This window comes from Lepidochelys kempii, chromosome 10 (genome assembly GCF_965140285.1).
Source record: "Lepidochelys kempii isolate rLepKem1 chromosome 10, rLepKem1.hap1, whole genome shotgun sequence".
Classification (NCBI taxonomy): domain Eukaryota; kingdom Metazoa; phylum Chordata; order Testudines; family Cheloniidae; genus Lepidochelys; species Lepidochelys kempii.
In genome coordinates, this window is record NC_136389.1 from 29,911,025 (window position 1) to 29,926,471 (window position 15,447).

Sequence of the window (15,447 nt, forward strand, 5' to 3'; positions counted from 1 at the left end):
AAGTAAAACTATTTCCCCTTGTTTACCCCCCCCCAACACACTGTTCCTCAGATGTTCTTGTCAACTGCTGGAAATGGCCCACCTTGATTATCACTACAAAAGTCCCCCCCCACGGCCTCCACTCTCCTGCTGGTAATAGTTCACCTTAAGTGATTACTCCCATTACAGTGTGTATGGTAAAACCCATTGTTTCATGTTCTCGGTGTATATAAATCTCCCCACTGTATTTTCCACTGAATGCATCCAATGAAGTGAGCTGTAGCTCACAAAAGCTTATGCTCAAATAAATTTGTTCGTCTCCAACGTGCCACAAGTACTCCTTTTCTTTTTGCGAGTACAGACTAACATGGCTGCTACTCGGAAACCTGTCATTACACAGGTGAGTTTATTAAAGGAAGCTGGTAAACATGGTCTCCCCAATTATTATTTTTTCAAACTCATTATTTTTTCAAATGTTCATCTCCACCTTAAGATTTTTTTATAAGAATACAGGCTCATTAGCTGTCCAGGAGAACATATAGGTGAATAGCAATGATAAAATTAGTCTCATTGCCAGGTTGACTAAAGTCCTTTAACTCACTCTCTCTCTGCTTAACCAGATTGTTGTGCCTAGTTCTGTGGGGCTTAGATTCTCAGCACTCTTGCCCCTCACCAACTCATTTTCAGTTAAAACTTTAGACTCTGGAGGAAAGAAGGAAGTATCTGTTCTGCATCACTAATTTCATCAAAGATTTCTCATTATTCATTGCTGGCAGTTTCATTTTTTTTCCTCTCTCCTTTCCTAGAGCAGCCACAGCTTTAATTACTGACCTTCTCATCTTCTGAGAACTATGGTTTTCCTCCCTGGCTGGGCTCTCCTGAAGACTCACTTGGCATATTATTACTGTGGCTAGTCAGCTATTGGAAGGTAAAGTTAATCTGAGAATCCAAATCTAATGGCAAAAACAAGGGATCAAATTCTCAAAGGGCTTGTAAAAACATCCCTGTGCTATTTGTGAGTGTATTCCTCTGGGGGCACAAAAGCTGAGAGGTTTCTTATGTTTGGGGACTTCTGTTGCAGAGTGCTCCCACTATGTTTTGTAATACACAGGCCCCAGGAGGGTATTATGTAATCAAGAGAACCTGGCTGACATAAAGTCCTTGGGGTTACCACAGAGGGGAAACTGACGCAGGCCACCACAGGGCCACCCCAGGCCATGAAGGGGTGCTTAGGAGGTGGCCAACCCTGCTACAGGGCCTGGTTTTCAGAAAGTGCTGAACACACATCCTGTGAAAACCAGTCCCCTTTTTAAGATACTTAGTCAGCTACCCCGTGAACTGAGGCACTTCAGAATCACTAATCTCTTCAGAAAACCTTTGCCCAGATGGTTTTACTTTAATAAATCCATACGCTATCAAGGATACAGCTTTGAACAGGTTTATCGGGCCTGAACTTTGCTCGTCGACCACCGATAAGAAAGGAAGAAAAGCAGAAGCAAAAACCTGGGCATGTGATTTCTGTGCTGTGAGCTCTCCCAGCATGAAGGCCCTTCATTTTCTTTTGCTTCTGCTCATCCTCCTGAAGCCATTCACCTGCCATCCAGCTGGCAGAAATGAGAAGGAAAAGGGCTCTAACAAACTCCTTCTGGTTTCTTTTGATGGATTCCGTTGGAATTATGACCAGGACGTCGATACCCCAAACATGGATCTCCTGGTGAAGCAGGGAGTGAAGGCTGAGTACATCACACCTCCTTTCGTGACCATGACTTCCCCATCGCATTTCACAATCATCACCGGTAGGTCCCGTTCTGCCAGCGCACTCTGCGTTCTCTTCTCTGCTGTTATGCGTAGCAGTGAGAAGATCAGATATAAACAGCTTGAAGGCATTGTAAGGTTTCGTTAAAAAAAAATTGAACAAGGCTTTAATGTTTAATTGCGTTAGAAAACTGCACTTCCCAGTGCCACCCCTGCACACAGCCCATTAGAGAAGGCATTCCCACAGAATCGAAGGAATTTTCCCTTATTTTTCACTGTGAAGGAATTGCATTTACTTCTGGAATAAGCTACAGCTACATTTAGTAACATCTATCAGCTGATTTTCTTATTTTAATTTTATTTTTGGAGCATTCTCTAGCACAAGCTAAACATTTTAATTACGTGTTCATTTCACTTGTACTCATAAGGTTTAAGGACTTGGCAGCTGAGGGAAGCAGGACTTTAACTCTATGTAAGAACAAACCGACTCCTTCATTTTCATTCTCTCTCTCTCTAATTCAGTCCCTGGGACACTAATCTTTTCTGACCGAGGGTGACCCTTGTAAGCCAAATGCTGCAGTTCTCTTAAACAATGCCCCACTGTTCCGTCAACGTCCAAGTGTATTCATGTACCTTTGAGGTAGAAAAGAGACCATTGCATTATCTGATAGAGATAATTTTGAGTGGCAGAATATCACCAAAAGGTGATACTTGAAAACATCAAGCCCAATTGTGATTTTTATTACCTCTATTTTAGTTGCACCTGTGGGCTGCATTTAAGCATGGCTGTACTGTTCATGCACATAGTAAGAGCAGTCTCTGACCCAAAACGGATTACAATCTAAATTCTGCCCTCAGTAATACAGCCCTCATTAAACTCCGCCGGCACTGGATGGGCTCAAAGGAAGACAGAATTGTACCTTTATTAAATTAACAAGCACCAAGAAATAGAAGAAAAGACTGAGAACTGAAGGTTCTAGAAAGCAGCATAAATATCACAGGCTGAGGTTTTCTAATCAGTTTACAGGATTTAGACATACTCTTCATTACTATTATTTACAATCATCTTCCTTCACTATGGCTACAGATTTTCATAGCAGTCTAGGGTTGTAGACAGCTCACTGCCCTGAAATTTAACAGAAAAGAATTCACCCAAAAACTAAAATACTTAGCCTTGTGCGCCTGTTGATCTACATTTCCTTTTTATATTATATTAGAGTTTCTGAAGCCTTGGACTTTTGTCCAGCTATCAATTTTTTTAAATGAATAAGTTACTTGTATTTCTGCAATAAAATAATGATGATGGAAAGCTTATCAGAATTCACTGTTCTGTGTGTTGCAAACAGACAGTAACATGACCCGGCTTATCCTAATGTGATAAAGAATATCTATGACTGGAAAATAATAAAAATAAAAATATTGGCAGTGCCTTTATCCAGAGGATATTCCTGATGTAAACCACCATAAAATTTGCTCTTTAGGGTCAATTACTAATTAACAGATTTGCTTACAGTGAACCTTCAGACGTGTAAAAAGAGAGGACAAAGAGGAGATTGAAGGGAGACTGTATTTTGGCTCCAATCCTACACCAGATTCTGCTACTGCTGGCCCTTGTGCATTGACATTAGCTGGGATCTGCCTTGGTGCAGAAGAGATGCTAGCGAAGGATGGTGAGGAGGGGGTTATTAATGACCAATACTTCTCACTGATGAGTTAGATAATAAAGAGCAATATTGCAAATCCACAGTGATTCCTGTGTGGATAAGGCCCATAATAATGTCATTATTTTCTACTATGAAAGGCCAAATTAGCCTGTTCCTGAGACACAAATAATCATAACTAACGTATATCTCACTTTCAAAGCCCAAAGTGCTCTCTACATGTTGATATGCTAGTTACCTACAGAGACCTCATCACCCACCACTGAACTGTCGTCACCTCTGCAGTGAAATGGAGACAACTGTGGGCTCCAGGTTGTCAGCGCCTCCGTGGCAGGCATTTTGCAGCACTGAGCACATCACTGATATTGAACAAATAATATATAATAAAACTCTCAATAGGCGCAACTCATAGGACAGGGAATGAAGAATATGATACCAGATGCAACTAAACTGCCAGGGCAGTTTTATGACACCAGAATAGAATTAACCCACGTTGGAATTTGGCCAAGACATCAGAGTTCCTACTCTGATGCGAAAGTGACATGGGAAAATTAGTGACCACAGGAGGTTAGGTCTCCAGCTTAACATCTCCTCAGAAAGTTGGCCGCTACAGGAGCCGTAGCACCCCCAGCACCACCCTGGGGCATTGGTTTGGTATCAGCTCTGAGGAAAGAGTGTCACCTACTGTAAGAAGCCACCACGGCTGTTTCCTGCAGCACTGTTCTCTGTATTCCCTGAAGAATATAATGTTCCACAAGGTTTTAAGCCAGTCGGGGTAGCAACAACAACTTTGTGAACAGGAGGCAAGCTGCCTGACCAATAGCAGTGGGTGTAATGAATATGGCTCAGGGAAATGTTAGCTGTCTGCACCAACCTGGCTCCCTACTCCATAGGAGGGTGATTTTACACAGAGATGGCATCACTGCCACACAAAGAGGAGCAGACATAGCTCATGGCGGTAGGGGGGAAATCCAGCTCTATCAATATATGTGGCAAGGAGATGCACTAAGTAAGGACAGCATGAGCCACCGTGGCTTTGTCCCCTTCTCATCCTATGCCACCTGCAGTGGAGGTGAGGTTATGGCTGCTTTGTAGAACTACAGCCTCTCCCCAACCACTAAAGGGGTTCTCTGTTGCTACAGCCCCATGCTGGGGTTTACATTGCCAGCAGCTGTCATACAAGCACGCTGATTCTGCCCCTTATATTCAGGCATGCAAAAGTCCAACTAGACGCAAACTTCAGTTGGACTAAATTTGATGAAATTTCACAGGTCAAGGTCTCAGATTATCAGTTACCTCACCCCAAGGAAGCATCAGTTACTGTGATGAGTAATGCTGTTGGTTACATTTTCACAGGGGTGTGAGGCTCAGAAAGGCGCAAAGAGAAAAATGACAAAGTAGTTTTAATTGTAGCTTTGAAGTTCAGTAACCAATTACATGCTGTTTATCTGTGTTCGTTATTTACTGAGCATTATTTAAAATGAATAGATATGCTTGAAAACCACCTAGTAGATTTTAATTACTTTACACAAGTATAGAAATATGTTCATTAAAGAGAACATCATCAGAGTGAACACATCACCCAGGAACTGATTTAATTCGTATTAATTTGTGATCAATTAATTATATTTAATACAAATTACTTTCATCCTGTGGCAAAGTGCAATCTATTGCTTAGATGAGATTTAAGCTTCCTCGCGCCTATTCCCTGCTCTGCCATTGACTCGCTGTGTACCCGATACTGAAATCCTCATCCAGGCAAAAACTCTTATTGGTTTGTGGCAAGTTACTTGATTTATGCAATGTTTGTGCAGTGCTTCGAAATCTTTGCTGTATGCGTGCAATCTTCTTCTTCTAGAATGGAGAAAATAGTAACAACATCAATTTCTAATTTTCTGTAATAAGTGTGATGCTCTATACTACTGGGGATCACCTTGAACTAAGGAACGGATATTCAGTACGGGGTATGAAAGCTGGGTTTCCTGGATCACATCTGATCCATGCAGCACTGACCAAATTTCCAAAGTCCATTTCCAGCCAATACTGGCCTAAATGTAAAATCTGGGATGGATTCACTGGGGATAGTCATTGGAATATAGAAATTATCACTGCAATGGCATATCTAGTAAAGGTCTGCTCAGACCTAATTTCAAAACCCGACATGAATCCAACTAGACCACAGCCAATCCAGACCTGATGCAAGACCCAATATTGCACAGTTTTCATCCCGCACCCAAACCCGACACTTGTTGAGTGTTAGTTTTGCTTGGGAAGCTAGGGGTAGACACATGGAGGTCACTGCAGGCTCAGGTGGGGGCATCCATGCCCAGAGCATCAGTGTTTTTTGCCCTCATGGAAGCTCAGGACCCACAGGAGCTGATGAGCTGGGCCCCACTCACTGGGGAAGCCAACCCTTCCTCAGAGACCAGGGTCCAGCAATGGTTCACTCAGACGCCCCTTCTTTGGGATAAGGCCAAGCAGCTTCCCCACCTCTCCCAGAACATCTAGCACCCAGCCATGTGAGCCCAAGGGTCAGAGCAGAGTGTGTGGGCCTGGGGGGCTATCACCGCCATCCCATGCAGAAGCACAGAAGGGAGATGGGACACCCACACCAGACCATCCCTGCAGCTGGCTCAACCTGCCAGCAGCCCCGGGGTGCTGCCAGCTCCCTGGGCAGTGGCAGCACCACGACAGCTACCACTCCCCTTCAGATCAACCCCAGTCCCACTGCTGGGAGCTTGAATCCTGCAGCTCCACCAGAGTCATTCCTGCTTAGGGTACCTCACTACCAGAGGCCAGGCTCTGCGGGCCTCCAGGGGTCAGATGGGCTAGGGAGCGAGGATGGTGCTGGTGGGAGGGGAAAAGGTATGGGGAGGGAATGGAGGACTGTAGGGCAAGGGGGAAACAGTGAAGGGGGCAGGGTTGGAGACACTTGTAGTTAGGTCCCATCAGATTCAAGTACAGCTGGACCAACTGCTTAAGAGGAAGGTGGAAGAAACCCTGCAAGCAACGTTTGTGGGATAACCTACCCCTAGGGAAATTTTTCCTCACTAAACCCCATCCATTAGAGGTTGGCTTCTAGCCTGAAGCAGGGAGTCTCTTCTTCAGTTGTTCCAAAGTCCCAGTCAGAAATCTGGAGGGATATTCCCCAGGACATTATTACAGTAAGTAAGTATTTATTTAATTAAATGAAGGGGAAGTGAATTCAAAGGGACAGATTACAGATCCAAGACCGTTGTATTATCGGACACTCTCCTCTACTATATGAATTCCATTCAGACTCCTCCTGACTGCAAAACAATTCTCTGCACGTCAGCCTTATTTTAAGTATAATATATCCTTGATCTTCCTCCCTCCATCCCCCTCATGGAGAAGTAGTTACTGGTCCATCACCAGTAACGACAATGAACATTTTTTGCAATCTCGGTTTTTATTATAAAATGATTGAATAGCAGTAAGGATAAATTATGCTGTGATGCTAAGAAAATCCTGTCAAGTAAATGGTGTGTGAATGGAAAGTTCTAATGGAGTGGCATATATTTTCTCCCCCAATGAATCAACTGAAAATAAGAAGCTATTGCAGCAGAGTTTTGGACAAAAGCTATCAAAAAGTATCACGCCTGATATTATAATTTTGTCAATTACATCTTTCAAGATTGAGCTGAATAGACAAGAAAGTAGACAGGTGAAGAGGGGAACATTATTATATATATATATATATAAGGCAGACTTCAGCAAAAAGTAAGTGTGAGGGGATTTTGTCCCCTCTAGCATATACTTCCCCCACCCCCACCTCTCAATTTCAGATTTTCTGCTTCCACAGAATGCACACACTGGGCAGTGTCGGCAGAACAAGGGCTGCACCTAGTGGCTGATCATCAAGCCATCCCAGGCAGGATCCGCAGCTGCTTGCAAGACTCCCTCCAGAGTCTCATTGTAGGATTGTTTCTATCAGGGCTTGCATCTTGCAAGCCTTTGCATGGTATGCAAGGATGTTGATCCCAAGGGCTTGTGGGGGTGGAAAGAAAGAGGGTTCAGAGCTAAGCATGGCTTTCTACACTGTGCAATATGCTTCCTCCCCTACTCTCAAGGGCAAAAGTATAAAATGGCAGAGAGAGGGAGGAGAATGTACATATCTGAGGTGGAATTATGGGTTTGTGTATGCTCCCATTGTGTTAACAGGACACTCCTCTCTTCAGTAATCCTCTCTTGCTTCAAGGCAGGAATAGTGAGGTAACATCGCTCTTATTATTACAGGATTAGGTTCTCTTGCTCTCCCTCTTCTGTTCACCCCTTTTTTACATGCAGCCCTGCCTCTCTGCAGCACAAGATTAAACTCTTGAAGCTTTCAGATACCCACGTGTCTCCATAAATGATGCATGGATCTCCAGGTGGGGGTTTGTTTGTTTCATAAGTAGACAGGTGCAAAATGCCCACTTCCTGCCTTTGCCTGCGCTCCCTGCTGCTTCACCTGCAATATCCAGGTGTCATTCCTAGTAGCTCTGCCACTGTGGCAACGAGTGTCTGAAAATTGTGACCTCAGAGGGAAGATGTGTGGCAGGGAGGGGAATAGCCAAGGACTGCTACTGAAAGGCAGGTGTCTTTTTCTTATTCCACGTTAGAGCCTGCTGAATGGATCTGCTCACCCATCTCGAGATGCCAAGCTCAGAGAAAAGTCTCCATAATCTGATTTCAGTAGACTTAAGATCAGACCCTTCTTATCACCCCAGTAAATTACAGCCTTTCATGCCCATCCTGCATAGCCTTCCATGCTGTCCCCATGTATCATAGGAATGGAAGGGACCGTGAGAGGTCATCTAGTCCAGTCCCCTGCACGGATGACAGGACTAAGTATTATCTAGACCATCCCTGACAGGTGTTTGTCTAACCTGCTCTTAAAAAGCTCCAGTGATGGAGATTCCACAACCTCCCTTGGCAATTTATTCTAGTGCTTAACCACCCTGACAGTTAGAAAGTTTTTCCTAATGTCCAATTTAAACTGCCCTTGCTGCAATTTAAGCCTATTGTCCTATCCCCAGAGGTTAAGGAGAACAATTTTTCTCCCTCCTCCCTGTAACAACCATTTATGTACTTGAAAATTATTGAAGTTATTATGTCCCCTCTCAGTTATCTTGTCTCCAGACTAAACAAACCCAGTTTTTTCAATCTTCCCTCATAGGTCATGTTTTCCAGACCTTTAATTATTTTTGTTGCTCTTCTCTGGACTTTCTCCAATTTGTCCACATCTTTCCTGAAATGTGGCCCCCAGAACTGGACACAGTACTCCAGCTGAGGCCTAATCAGCACTGAGTAGAGCGGAAGAATTACTTCTTCTATTAGCAAGAGTGTTGAAAGCAAGACACATCTGTAGTGGTGCCAACTCACTGCTGTGGTGCCTCCTGCTGGGAATTAGCTCTCTTGGACCACCAGGGTGCTTTTACTCACTCGCCTTTACTTCCACTTCCTTCACCATCAGGACCTGCAGCACTCCTGGACCGTGGCATCCTCTTCGGGACATGGCCCTCTGGCTGTGCCCCAGCCCACTGCCTTTGACAGGTGGTCCTCAGTCCTTCCACTTGTCTCAGAGGCCAACTGCAGTCTCTAGTCTAGCCCCTGGTTTCGGGGGCAAACTGCAGTCTGGATTTAGGCCACACCTCATTCACAAATGGGGTGGGGAAGGGGGGACACCCAGGCCTGCCCACTACTCTGGGTCCCAGCCCATGGACCCAATAGCTGGCAGCCTCTTGCTGTCCCTCCTCCTATTCCCACTGCCTACTTTCCCTGGGGCACTTCCCCCATAGGCCTAGCACCTTCCCAGCCCTTGCTTCAGGGCCTCAGTCTGGCCATGGTCAGCAAAGAGCTCCTCTATTGTTCCCCTGCCCTGCCCTGCCCTGCCCTGCCGTGCCGTGCCGTGCCGTGCCGTGCAGTGCAGTGCAGTGCAGTGCAGTATCTTCTCTGGTGCTCCTCAGCAGACAGTCCTTGACCTCCAGGGAGAGACTGCCTTAACTCTGCTGAGCAGCCCTTTATATATGGGCTGCTCCAGCAAGCCTTCTCTTGATTGGCAGGGTTCTGCACAGCCTCCCCAAGCCTGCCTTAACCTTTCTTCTGCTGGTGTGGAGCAGCTGTCCCACCACAACATCCCAGAATTATCTTTGCGTTTTTTTGCAACAGTGTTACGCTGTTGACTCATATTTAGCTTGTGATCCCTTCCCGCAGTACTCCTTAGGTAGTCATTTCCCATTTTGTGTATGTGCCACTGATTGCATTTGTCCTTATTGAATTTCATCCTGTTTACTTCAGACCATTTCTCAAGTTTGTCCAGACCATTTTGAATTATAATCCTGTCCTCCAAAGCACTTGCAACCCCTCCCACCTTGGTATTGTCCACAAACTTTGTAAGTGTACTCTCTATGCCATTATCTAAATCATTGATGAAGATATTGAACAGAACCGGACCCAAAACCAATCCCTGCAGGACCTCACTTGTTATGCCCTTCCAGCATGACTGTGAACCACTGATAACTACTCTCTGGGAACAGTTTTCCAACCAGTTATACACCCACTTTATAGTAGCTCCATTTAGGTTGTATTTCCCTAGTTTGTTTCTGAGAAGGTCAAGCGAGACAGTATCAAAAGCCTTACTAAAGTCAGAATATACCACATTTACAGCAAACCTTCACACCATAGCATCCCCATGGCTGTACCAAGGCCGGACAGTCTGGTGCAAACTACAATGTTCTCCAACTTTCTCAGCCTTGCGCTGATTGGTGGTCTGCTCCAACCCTCCCCCTTCAATTCTCTCCCAGTCTTCACCTCAATTTCACTCCTCCCCTGCCATCCCCCTCACCCTTCTTCCCTTCCCCTTTAGTTGATCTCCTCCTAAGTAAACCACCTGCACAAGAAAGCCAATGTAACTCATATGACATTTGCTACCATCACACTGTTCACTCTGCTTGTGTGTTCTACCCTTTCCCCCCACCCTATGTCTGTGCTGTGTATTTAAACAGCATTGTCTCATTGGTTTCTTTCACTCCCCCATCTGTCTATATCCATCTGTTGGGTCTTTTCTTAAACTTAGATTGTAAGCTCATCTGGCCCTGGGCTGTCTTTTTGCTGTGTTTGTACAATGCCTAGTTCAATGGGGTCCTGTAGGAGTCCTAGGGCTCCTAGATTCTATGATCGTACAGATTATTACTAGTACACATTGAAATTAAATAGCTTTGTACTGTAGGGAGCTAGCCACTACAAACAGCATGAAGCCATCTAACAGTGCTGAAAATTTCCATACAGTTGTTTTCAAGAAAAAGGTTTAGAAATAAGAACAATCAATAGAGTTTGTGCTGGAAAAATGCTTTCTATTGTTGTACTAAGGTTGAACAACTTTTTCCTTGAGTGAGTTGGTTCAAATGTTCAAAGAGAGACTTTTAAAGCATACAAAACTGAGGATAAAAGAATAAAGGAATCAAGCAGAATTATGCCAGAAAAAATTTGGGCCCATTTAGTTCCCATTACATCATGAGAAACTTGGGAACATAGGCATTGTCAGTCAGCCTCAGACTGATGGCCCACCTAGTCCAGTATCCTGACTCAGACAGTGGCCAACACCAGGTGCCTCAAAGAAAGGTGCAGGACAGGAGGCAACTATAGGGTCATCCGCCCCCTACTGAAGTATCATCCTTGGGAATTTGCACCCTTACCTCCACCCTTGAATTTTGCTTTTAGTTTTTGTTCCAGTGTCGTTTATGGGCATCCACATCTCCCACTGAAGTTAATCAGAGATTTGGGTCCACGAAGACTGCATGGCTGGGCCTGTAATTGGGCACAAACCAGAAACCCAAATTTGAAAACTCCCAGGCTTTCCAGAAACTTTGATCCACATCTTAATCCAGTTGTGGCAGCTGTGGCCCATTTCTGCTTGGCTGACAGTTTCTTCTTGCTCTACTTATCTGTTTATTAATTTAGGGTAACTACAAAGCGCCCGTCACTTTTGCTATCTAAAGTCCTGATCCAAAGCCCCTGGAAATTAATTGACTCTCACTGACTGCAGTGGACTTTGGATTGGGTCCTAAGTGCTTTAAATGTTATCATGAATGTAACTGATAGGTGAAATGAGAACTGGGGACTGTGTTCCCTCACTAAGTTTGGTCAGTGTAACCACAGCTCACACCTTTAAGAAGTTCCACTCCATGGCCGATTTTTGAACCCACTGTGTTTAAATGGGTTGGAAGTTGTCCAAAATGACTTCTTCCAACATGGAGCAAATATCAGCGAGCAGACAACTAGCTCTGAGCTCAGTCAGTGTAGACCAACAGGGAGGCTAGCACAGAGGAGAAGACAATGCTTCCTCATACTAGAATGACCAACTGATAGCACACATACACTGTGTAGGTCAGAGGGGCCTCAAATTTAAAAAAAAAAAAAATCCAAGTGAAAACAAAAACTCCAGTAGCTGCAGCAGACACCGGCAACAAGGGAACTTTACGCTACTGCTGGCAAATCCAATTAAAGCCACAGCAGATGATTTTTAGAATCCTAGGTAGACAGAGCTGTAAAAAGCACTCAGCTAGCACACTCCTGCAGGAGCAGCTCATTGCAACTGAAAAATCCCTGAAATTAAATGAAGATCAAAAAGGTGCCAAGTGAAGACTGTAATGAAACATGTGCTATCACGGACACAAAGAAGAACAAAGGAATACTGGTCATTCCCTCTCCGTAATATATCCCATATTCAAGTGGAACTAGTAGTGAAGAAATAAAGTCCTAGAGCAGCAAGTGATACCGAAATAATAAAATAAAATAATAATAATAATAATCTTTATTCTGAAGAGGGAAGGGATCCATAGAGCCCAATCTCTGAAAATCTAAGAACCACATGAGCAAATTACATGCATGCATGGGTCCCTGAAAACCTCTTTAGGCAGAACAAGTTAAACTCTGTAGAGCAGGACAGGCCAAGCTGCAGCATTTACATCAGGGCACACACATAGCCACTGCTGGCTAGGCAACTGGCATAATAGCTAATAAATCCTAGAGCATGCCCAGCCGGAGAATGAGATTTGGAAGGAGCAGGGTTGTAAGTAGAAAAAGGTGGCTTATTAACTGCATATATAAACAGATTCATTGACTAGAATCAATGATAGTAACTAGCAGGCTAAGTATTACCAACACCATCATAGCTGTGTGCAAAACAAAACAGAAGTGTACAAGATTTGGCAATGGGTTTGAAAGGAGCCTATGTGCAGAAATGCTGGTCCCTGAGTGAAGGTCTGTACCAGGTTCAACCTTGAAAATAATGCATTGCTCCCTCCTTTAGAAACCTAGAAATATGTGACTCAAGCCACCAAAAAGCAAGCAAGCAAGCAAGGCAGCCTTTACACTTTTTACAGTAGGAGAGCACAAAACAAGGGGAAGCAAATGGCCAATGACAAGCAATCAGTCACCAAGTCCCAAAACTGGGACATTTTCAAAAAACCACTCAACCAGATATGCATCTCCTCAGGCTGCTGGTGATCCATCATCACTATGCTACATCTCAATTCACGAAGGAGGAATAAAGGCAAGCCAAGGCCCTTTTAGAACATGCAAACGATGTTCAGGGTTCACACACATGTTCCCAGAACTAAAACAAGGAGCTTTATGCCTCTTTTAGACTCTAGAAACTGCTGAGTGGTCAGTTCCACCAGAAAAGATTTACCTTTGCCATGGATTCATGTACGGGTACCCTCTCATATCACCTTGCTCCTTACCCCAACACAACTGCCACCATCTCTTTTCTTGACTGTTTTCTCTCATCTCTCCTTTTCTGACTGGTTCTTTCACCCGCTTCTTCTCAGCTTTTCCTCTTCTCCCTTTATCCGGCTCTTTTTTGCCATCTTGCTTTGTGACACCCTGGTCCTTACTTCCTTTGCTTTGGATTGGAGCTTTTCACTGGTGGTTGCTTGAGGCTGGTTGCCTATGGTCCTGCAGCTTAGCACAGTTCAATGAGTGTGGCTTATGGGCTCCTCCCTGACTCTTCAGCCCTGCTGATGTAAGGCTACTCTCATGGCTGTCTGCATACCAGGGGCACTGTGGAAACAAGGAGAGAAGGTGAGCAAGATTTATGGAGCCATCCACTGCATTTTCCATAGCCACAGGCACACATGTGCCTTGGAGACAGTCCAGAGCCATGTAACTTTCTCCACAATCTTCCGCATTGTTCTTCTCTGACCCACACCTTTCCTGCACTAGTCTGGGGCTTCCCCACCCGAAACCAGGCTGATAGACACTGCATTTGGCTCTCCATTGTCCTGCACCTTGGGCAGTCATTCACACCAGTTTGACTCTAGCACTGTTTGGCTCAAAAGGCAGGATTCGTCCCCCACATGAAGGATACAGATATTTGGAAGCAGTCATTATTTGAAAGGGAGGACGAGTCCTAGAGGAGGCAGGGTCAGCTAGTGGTCAGGACAGAGGACTGGGAGCCAGGAGAGCTGAGTTCTATTCCCAACTCTGTCTTGCCATGTGACCTTGTGCTGGTCACTGATCTCTGTTGGGGCCTCTTGGTTCTACTCTCACACAGCATTAAATGGGGCTGCATTTCCCTGCATTGTAGCATAGTGAACAATTAACTAAAGCCTTTCAGGACAAATGCTGTTTTCCCCTAATGGCACCCCAAGCAAAGTCTGACAGTGGTTGATCAGCACAACCCCACCACCACCACCCAAATTAAAGAAAGGAAAATGGACAGAAAACGAGAGCTAACGTAGCAGTGATAGGAACCAGAAACCAAAGTGACCCAATCTTTACAGCAGGCTATGCAAAAGGACTGCCAAATGTCAACATTCATATAGACAGCATACCCAATGGCCAGATGGAATTCAGTTGTGACTGTCTGTTCCCATCTACTTGAAAGGATAACTCTTCCAAGTCATCCAGTAGATGGATGAGTGGGCAGAGAGAAACATGCTTCTTTCTCTGCGCATCAGCCATCCTTAGCAAATGTTACCAGAGGCCTCCGTAGGGGCAGATGATCAGGGGAGCCACCCTGAGCACCAACACCTTATCACGTTTAGGAGCACCAAGTTTCCATTTTGGAAGGGGGAGGGATTGTTTTGTTGTTTATGTCTTTTGGGTTGGGGGGCTGAAAACGTTTTCCACCTTGGGCCACACGACACCTAGGGCTGGCCCTGGTTATTTCTTTCAAAGGACAATTTGATATCTATCAGCTGTTATGATAACAGAGCATCTTTACATTTCTCCAACTCTGGATTAACTGTGGGCAGGAGATATTTTGACACTTGGCTATTTTAGAAATGGATTCTCTGCTTCCTTTAGAATAGGGCTGCTCTTATGGGATAGTCATGTCCTTCCAGGACAGTACTTGAGGTGGGAGCCCATAAGACTTCAGTCAATGTATTGTTCCCTTGCTCTTTATCTAGATGTACATTTTCATTCTTATCTGTTATTTGGGCTCCTAGCTAAGGGCTTCGTTCTGTGCATCCTCACACTAGCACATGTCAGCTTCTGTGCCTGTGCAGAGCCCCACTGAAGACAACTTGCACAAATCAGACCTTAGTGCCTGTTTTCAGAATTGATGCAGCTGCACTGGGCAACAGCACAATGCCAGCACAAGTGTAGATCAGACAGGTGTTTCTACTGTCAGGTTACGTAGTCCTGCCAGGACATGATGCTGTAAATACCCGGGCTCTGTCTAGTCTTGCACCGATACTGAAGAGCAGACACTACATTTGCTGGTGTGGACACAGCCTCTAACAAGACACCCAGTGAGAGCTTCATCTTGTAAGGTTCAGAATGCCCTGAACTCTCGTTATCTTCACTAGGATTAGAGAGTGCTCAGCACCTTGCAGGAGCCCCTCAGCAGCTCATAGGATCAGGATCTCAGGTCACTAGCAGCTTGGCCTATCACATTGCAAACTCATATGTAGTCATCTGTCTAGATCTGCTTTAGCATTACTGCCTTGCAGCTTTCCTCCTCCCATTGAACTCTTTGTTTCGGAGTATTTTTCTACACATACATTAGGCTGTATTTTTCCGAAACTGAATGTCCTTTTAT

General features: G+C 44.8%; 1 protein-coding gene across 1 annotated transcript in view; it reads left to right on the top strand.

Annotated features, from left to right (window-relative positions):
• The first annotated feature begins 346 nt into the window (after positions 1–346).
• LOC140918003 (ectonucleotide pyrophosphatase/phosphodiesterase family member 7) overlaps positions 347–15,447 on the top strand; it is a 40,824-nt gene continuing 25,723 nt past the window's right edge. Inside the window, exons 1-2 of the mRNA XM_073361529.2 lie at positions 347–379; positions 1,565–1,775. Coding sequence (XP_073217630.2) covers positions 347–379; positions 1,565–1,775 — 244 coding nt within the window. The remainder of the gene's footprint in view (positions 380–1,564; positions 1,776–15,447) is intronic.